Raw genomic sequence first — 8,326 nt, 5'->3', positions numbered from 1 at the left:
CGAATACATCAGAGTAATATTAGTGGCAAAATCATCGGTTAATTAAAAAAAAATCATTTATGGAAATGGTAGTTGTAACATTCTCCAGAATTTTACCTCCAGAATTCTACTTTCAAAATCTATTTTGTCTGTAAAAATAAAATTGCGTCATGATTTTGGCATTAATAAAACATTAAAAGGTTGTACCTATTATGAAGAGAAAGACAAAACATTGAACAGTATTGCCCAGTTCGTGTTCAAGACGTTAAGATCATCTCCATTTCACTGTTTGAATTTGAAGAGCTCAATCTTTTATAAACAAAAATGATTTTGATTCTGTGAACACAATAAAGGTGTATTTTTGAGAATAAGTTATAGCTATAATTGAAGAATTGCTACGCATAATTAACTGTTCAATAGTCATTAAAGAATAATATTTCGTGGAACCACTTTGTGCATTTAAGCCCTTTTACGCGAAAATTCGAAAACTCTAAATGACAGATATAAGTCACCATAAAACTGCAACATGGAAAACAGTTACGTTTCACATCACTCTACAATGTATAGGTTCACGTCTTTGGATAATATTAATAACAACCTAAACTCTGTACAGTGAACGATTAAACGTGTCACCACCTAGGTGCGCAGTTCAGTTATTCCACGTGGACCGTCACGTAAAGTCGCTGCCAATTACGTTTTGTCTGTCACATAGTTGGCAGTTGAAACATAGAAACATCGTACTCAGTTATCAAAGAGCGAATTTTACATGTCGATGTCGGAAATCGGAACACCTCGCCCATCTCCGTTTTATAATGAGCCTTGGATGTATGCCGGTGTGTTTGTGAAAGTAGTTCGTGAATCTAACAATAACACTTTTAATACTTATAACTAAGTTCAAATTGATTCCCGGTTGAAATTCCGAATAGTTAAGTCTTTGGGCACAACTGCATAGTTAAAATTATGCGATTTACATCCACTTGCAGCCTTGTTAAATAATAAGAATCCAGACATGGTAAAAATTCCACACTAATCCGAGGTTGTGTTGTGATCCTAGTTATGATCTCTAAGGACCAGACAAAAACTACACTTTGAAAGTTAGATCAGCCACACAGCTCTTACATAAACTCTGAAGCAAAAACCTAAATTTCATCATACAAATCAAGAACCATCAACATTGGACTGGTTTAATCTATTGTAAACTGTCATTTCGATACCATTTTGAACCGGATGAAATTGATCACAACGAATGCACATGTTAGAAAAAAAAATCGTTAAATAATTTATTAGCTAATTTGTTAGCTTTGTAGCTTTGGCTGGACACTTTGGCTGAACCATACACATGTCGAGAAGTTATAAAGACAAGGGAAATTATTGCAATCTCAGAATACTAGGGCATTTTCCCATGGAAAATTCGTGTTAAAACTTTTAAAAGACTTTGAAAGCAAGCATTCATTGGAAATAAATGTTGAAGTCGACTTTTTTCCTTTATCATTTGTTTGCAACTATATTTAAAACTATCAAATCCTTCTTGCGGCTTAATAAACTATCTTTGTCAATAAATGCCATTTACAATTAGATGTTTCCTTTTTATCTGACTATTTTCTCACATGTTATAGCACAGAGTTACCAAATTATCGGAGGTATTAGCTAATAGACTGTGAAATTACAATCTCGTAAATCATACTTATTACAAACGAAAAAAATCATTAGGGGTCGTGCGTTATAATTGAAAACGCTAGGGAGAAAATGCCATACGAATTACAACCTATAACTTGTATAAACAATATTATATCCTATTTCGTTCAGACTTTATCCGTTAATTTTAAGTATGTATTCAGAGTGTTATGTTTAGGTTTATGAATAAAATAAACCACACACACATGTAAAGTTTATTATCTCGAACGTTTCAGCGTCACGCCTTCATCACTAGATATAAAGAAACAATATAAAGTTATCTTTAGGTTTATACATTTATTCACTTCAGGATACTTTAATTCATTTTTTTTTAAAAGTCCAGAGAACATCTACAATGATTATGGCTTAAAAAAAATTGAGGCCGAAAGAATAGGATATGATTTTTTTTCCAAAGAAATATGTATAAAATACGTATATTTCTTTTGAAAAGTAAGATGACGTGATGAAAGGATTTAAAAACCTTGTACGTTACGTCGTCTTTATTTCTTGCCGTCCATGATCATTGAATGAACTGGATGATTCTAGAGAGTAACGCTTACGCCACTGACAGTGTTTCAGAACAGGGTGGTTCTGTGGAATAGAGTAACGCTTACGTCACTGACAGTGTTTATCAACTGGGTGGTTCTGAGATATAGAGTAACGCTGAAGTCACTAACAGTGATTAACACGTATTTGGTTCTGTGGAATAGAGTTACGCTTACGTCACTGACAGTGTTAAACAACTGGGTGGTTCTGAGAAATAGAGTAAAGATGAGGCCACTGACAGTGTTTTATAACTGTGTGATTCTGAGGAATAGAGTAACGCTAACGCCACTGACAGTATTTTACAACAGGGTGATTCTAGTGAATAGAGTATCTCTTACGCCATTGACAATGTTAAACAATTGGGTGGTTTTGGATAAAAGAGTAACGCCTACGCCACTGACTGTTTTTTTTACAATAGGGTTGTTCTAGGGAATAGAATGACGCTTACGCCACTAATAGTGTTTAACAACTGGGCGGTTGTGAGGAATAGAATAACGCAAACGCCACTGACAGTCCTAAGGAAAATAGTAACGCTTACGCCACTGCCAATCTTTCACAACTGGTTAGTTCCCGGAAATAGAGTCATGCTTACACCACTAACAGTGTTAAACAACTGGACGGTTTTAGGTTATAGAGCCACGCTTACGCCACTGATAGTATTTTACAACTGGTTTGTTCTAGGGAATAGAGTAACGCTTATGCAACTGACAATATAACACAATCGGGTGGTTCTGGGTAATAGAGTAACGCTTTAGTCACTAACAGTATCTTAATATTTGGTGGTTTTAAGGAATAGAGTGACGCTCACGCCACTGATAGTGTTTTACAACTGGATGGTTTTGAGGAGTAGAGTAAAGCTGTCGCCCCTGCCAATCTTTAACAACTGGGTTGTCCCGGCGAGTAGAGTCACGCTAACGCCACTGACATAGGTTCACCATTGAGTGATTCTGGGAAATAGAGTAACTCTCACGCCACTTGTAGTAATTCACATCTTTATGATTCGAGGGAATTGAGGTACGCTTACGCCACTGACAATGTTAAACAACTGGGTGGTTCTTGGCAATAGAGTAACGCTTACGCCACTAACAGTATTTTACAATTGGGTTGTTCTACGGAATAGAGTGGCGCTAACGCCACTGATAGTGTTTTATAATTGTGTGGTTCTAGGGAATAAAGTAACGCTTGAGCTGCTAACAGCATTTTTACAATTGGGTGGTTGTAGGGAATAGAGTGATGCTTACGCAACTGATAGTGTTTTACAACTGGGTGGTTCTGAGGAATAGAGCAACGCTTACGCCATTGACAGCAATTCACAACTTGAATGGTTCTGAGGAATAGAGTAACGCTTACACCACTGCCAATCTTTCACAACTGGGTGGTTCCCGGGAATTGAATCACGCTTACGCCAATGACAGAGGTTCAGCATTTGGTGATTCTGGGAAATAGAGTAACGCTGACGCCACTGATTGGTGATTCTATGGAATAGAGTAACGCTTAGCCACTGACAGTGTTTAACAACTGGGTGATTCTAGCTAATAGAGTTACGCCACTGACAGTGTTTTATAACTGTGTGAGTCTGAGGAAATGAGTAATGCTTACACCACTGAGAGTGTTTAAAAACTGAGCGATTCAGGGGAATAGTGTAATGCCTACGCCACTGATAGTGTTTAAGAACTGGATGATTTGGGGGAATAGAGTAACGCTTACGCCACTGACAGTGTTTAACAACTGATTGGTTCTGGAATAGAGTATCTCTTACGCCGGTGGTCAAGGCCACTGACGGTATGTAACAACTGGGTGATTTTGGAGAATGGAGTAACGCTAACACCGGTGGTATAGGTCACTGACAGTGCTTGACAAATCATAACAGTCATTGGAAAATTGTTAATTGTTTTCTTACCTGGAAATATTTCCCCTTAACTACTCAAGGTACATTCTTAATCATTTGTTAATGTTAAGATGCTTCCTCAAAGCAGATTGTTGTTGAAAATTATGGGACGCCAAAAGTAAACACCATGCGAACGCTGCCAAACACGAATATACTTCAAACATCTGTTGTAGAAACTGCATTCTTCTTTTGTCTTATTGTTTCTGTTCAGTGCGTTTTAATGAGAAACCACCTGTAAGGTACGGAAACATTAAGAACAAAATAAACAAACAACAGACTGTTATGAAAAAGCTAATATCTCCTGTAGTTCTTCTTATTTGATTGGTACATGCACTTTGTAATACTATCATACTGTTATTCTGTTTTAATATATTCAAAATCACTTAAACCGAAACAAGTTTCAAAACAGTTTGAATAATAACTATGTTTTACTGTTTAGCATCAAATGTCTTGTTGATTAATAAAATACGGTTTGCAAATGTGTTTGTTAATTCTATATGTGAATGGTTCTTGCTACGTTATATCCTTATAAGGTAGTTATTGTGTTCCTTAAATTGTTAAATATTGTTAACAAGCAATCATTAGATGATATTTAGTTAACGGTTACTTGCACAGACTCAAGGTATCAGACTCTGTGTGCATGAACATGCATATAAGTTTTGAATGAAAGTTCCATATGGGTTATATTTAACTGACTCGAAAAAATAAATATTTCAAATGAACAAATGTTGTTGTTGTAGTAGTTGTTGTTGTTGTTGTTGTTGTTGTTGTTGTTGTTATTGTGGTTGTTGCTGTTGTTGTCTATGATGATTAATATTTGTGTCGTTGTTGTTGCTGTTGTTGATGCTGTTGTTGTCATCGTCTTCTTCTTCTTCATATTATTATTCTTCTATGATTCTAACCAAGGAGAATATATATATATCTAAATAACACTGTTATGTTTATATGAGATACTTATAAGTAATAGCTCTTCATACCACACCGAATTGTTAATAATGCTACTTAAACGTTGCAATTAATTGTATTGTTCGTAGAAACAGTTGTGAATGCTGTACTTAAACAACATTTAATGATACGACCTATGTGACACACATAATTGTATATAACTATAAAATCGAATAAATGATTGCTTCTATTGCTTAAATTCCAATAAAATGAATACTGCTAAGTGTTATTTATTTTTAATAGCATATTCCTATTCCAAAAACATATATACATTTTAAAATTCTCCGTCAATTGCTTCTCCGTTGGAGCAAGCGTCGTTCCAGTAATCCCTAGCCACACGTTCCGATCAACTACTTGGGAAATCAGCGGGTAGGTAATAGAAGCCACATGAAAATAAATAATCTGAAATGAAACTAGCACTTGTCTGTGCTGCACTGAACAGGTAGCAAGACGTTAGAGTCTCTGCCCTCTCTCTTGAAGCGCTACCTGGTTGCTGCATTGCTGACGATTTACCGCGACATAGAATGACGCGGCAGCTCACTCGCTCGTTGTTGATCGCTCAACGATACCATGTGGGCATTCCAACACTACTGTAAGGACGATTATACAACGTGGTGATAAGTTACTGGAATTAATCAGAATAATGACTTTGGATCACTCTCTTGTGGCATCGAGAACATAGGTAGATAGATAATGAGTGATAAACTTCTCTTAATTATCTCGTTATTAAACGCACAATACTGTTTATCGGTATTTATGTGTCGTCAGTGAATGGAGCAATTGATATAAATAAAAATACATTGTCATTCGTGTCTCTTTCTGCGAAGGAAATAAAAGTTATTCTTCTCGGGATATTAAAGGATATGCATAAAATTATTTTAAGCAAAATCCATAAATGGTGCAATTTTAGTTCGTGGTTATCATGGTGTTCATAAAAAGATAACAAAACGTAAGCAATGTCATTAGTTGACTTCTCGCGGAGGTCTCTAATCGCCCCAAAGTCCTCCATCCTCGACCGACAGTCCGGTTGCACCGGGCGACGAAGCGAACACCGAATCGTGATTAATGTTGGCGGTATCAGGTACGAAACATATCGTTCAACGCTGAAGAACATTCCCGACACTCGGTTGGCGTGGTTGACCAATAGCCGTGGCCACAATCCAGACTTTGACCCAGAATCAGGAGAGTACTTTTTCGACCGACACCCAGGCGTGTTTAATATGATTTTGAATTACTACCGCACGGGGAAACTTCATGCACCTACGGACGTGTGCGGACCCCTTTTTGAAGAAGAGCTGGCCTTCTGGGGGCTGGATGAGAAACAAATAGAGCCATGCTGCTGGTCAAACTATCGAGCCCATCGAAATGCCCAGGAAACCCTTGCAGAGATGGATGGTGGTGAGTCAACGCTCTATGTTTGCTGTTAGCCTTGTTGTTTTGTTTATCTTTATTAAGAATTGTTGGGATAAGAGTGAGGTTTGTGCGCATAAACTGGTTTAAACCCCCAGTAAATTTACATTTTACTGACCGTTCCAAGGCGGTACCTAACAAACATACCAATTATATATATATATATATATATATAGTATTTATGCACTGTGCTGTTTGTAGAGTTTTGTGCTGTTCTATGTTTCTTGTTTGTAAATTTGTGTTCTATGTCTTTGGCGTTTGCCCATTGCCACTAAACCGGGTTTATGTTTAAACTTTTTGCTACTGAGCATGTTTCTGTAGCTTTTTGCATATATATTGGTCCAGTCCAAAATCATGCGCGGTGCTACGTACCTGCCTGTCTATATGTTTGACATTCTTGGCTTAAAAGATTTACGATGTTAGTTAATACAAATCGTGACATCGAGAGAGGGCACATAATAAAACATATTAAATCTGACATTAACTCACAGTTCACCGATACGGAATTAAAGTTTGGGTAAAATGAATTAGATTATAAAATAACAATAAATAAAAATCCTCTAAACTTCATAAATTTGTCCGTATGTTTTCACTTTAAAAACAATGAAAATGGATTTCTTTATTAATATTTTCCAAACCAAAAAAGCTGCTCAATGACTGACCGGAATTGGGAGTTTGCAAATTTTACACGGCCTGTACCTTTTTCCTGCTGATCTAGTTCTGGCAATAAAATAATGTTATAAGCTATAAAAACGTTCATCGCAATCTAGCAATTTAAAGCTGCGCTCTCACAGATTGAACGTTTTGACAAGTTTTTAATGTATGTCTTGGAACGAGCCATTTTTTGCTAAAATCCATGAAAACAAGTGATATAAGACTGCTGATAAAATAATAAATCGCAGATTTTTATATTGCATTTCAAAAATTAATGTTTTATGCAGTTTCCTTAAACCGTTAGTAACGGTTTAAGCCATTAAACATTAATTTACGAACGGAAATATGCTAATCTGCGATCCGATCTTTTGTCAGCAATCTTTTATCATTGATTTGCAGACATTTACGCAAAAAATTGCTCTTTCCAAGACAAAAAATAAAAAAGTTGTAAAAACGGTAAATCCGTGAGAGTGCAGCTTTAAAGGCATTTGTGTAAACTGAACTAAACAAAACTTATTTATGAATTGAGGGTGTAGCTGTCTGCCTCTTACCCAAGAGTCTATAGGTTCAAACCCCACCAAGGGACATGCTTCATTGACTTCTAAAAATCATGAAGAAAACGGACTAGAATATGATGTATAAAAGTTTCATGCTTTTAGAGTCTGATATATTCGAGCTTTAATAAGTGGATTATAAACTTAACTTGTTTCAGAAAATGGAATGACAATGTGCAAACAATGTGTGCACCATGTCGATTCTTCATATCATGTCTGATTTTCATGCATTTTAAGATGATCTTCGATTTACAACCGTTGTATAACGTTACGGCAGTTCTTTTTACCACTCATAAAGAGAAACATTTGCGTTCAAAAAGGAGAATTCCAATGAAATTTGAGAAATCGTTAGTAAAAAATGATTCTGTCTGAAGTTCTGATTCAAATGAGAATAAAATGGAGAGAAATATTTTTTTACTGATTTTCCTGTCTGGTTTCCCGTGAGGTATTTCATCTTTTAATTATCTCATTTCCTTGTTAATGCTGCAAGCCATCTCAGTATTATATGACACGACAGTGACAATGTTGTGACGCCTTTTTTACAGTCTGAATATGTTGTTGATTAGTCGATGAATTTTACAACTCGTATATATTCATTGTTAACATAGCATTGAGGGCAGCTTTTATTGTGTGCGTCTTTACAAGTCTACGTCAGAAGATTTAAAGACAGACGTAT

At 36.1% G+C, this 8,326-nt stretch overlaps 1 protein-coding gene across 1 annotated transcript; it reads left to right on the top strand.

The window, feature by feature from the left end:
- The first annotated feature begins 5,467 nt into the window (after positions 1–5,467).
- On the top strand, positions 5,468–6,486 carry LOC128232672 (potassium voltage-gated channel subfamily C member 1-like). Its single transcript, XM_052946368.1, has one exon. The coding sequence runs from the start codon at positions 5,989–5,991 to the stop codon at positions 6,457–6,459; it is 471 nt and encodes a 156-aa protein (XP_052802328.1). The 5' UTR covers positions 5,468–5,988; the 3' UTR covers positions 6,460–6,486.
- Positions 6,487–8,326: the final 1,840 nt, after the last annotated feature.

The sequence above is a fragment of the Mya arenaria genome, chromosome 4, assembly GCF_026914265.1.
Source record: "Mya arenaria isolate MELC-2E11 chromosome 4, ASM2691426v1".
In the NCBI taxonomy this organism is placed as follows: domain Eukaryota; kingdom Metazoa; phylum Mollusca; class Bivalvia; order Myida; family Myidae; genus Mya; species Mya arenaria.
The sequence above is the reverse complement of the archived record's forward strand: the minus strand, read 5'-3'. Positions and strand labels throughout refer to the sequence as shown.

Coding starts and splice junctions, on each gene's coding strand:
- LOC128232672 (XM_052946368.1), top strand. CDS start 5,989: ATGTCATTAGTTGACTTCTCGCGGAGGTCTCTAATCGCCCCAAAGTCC.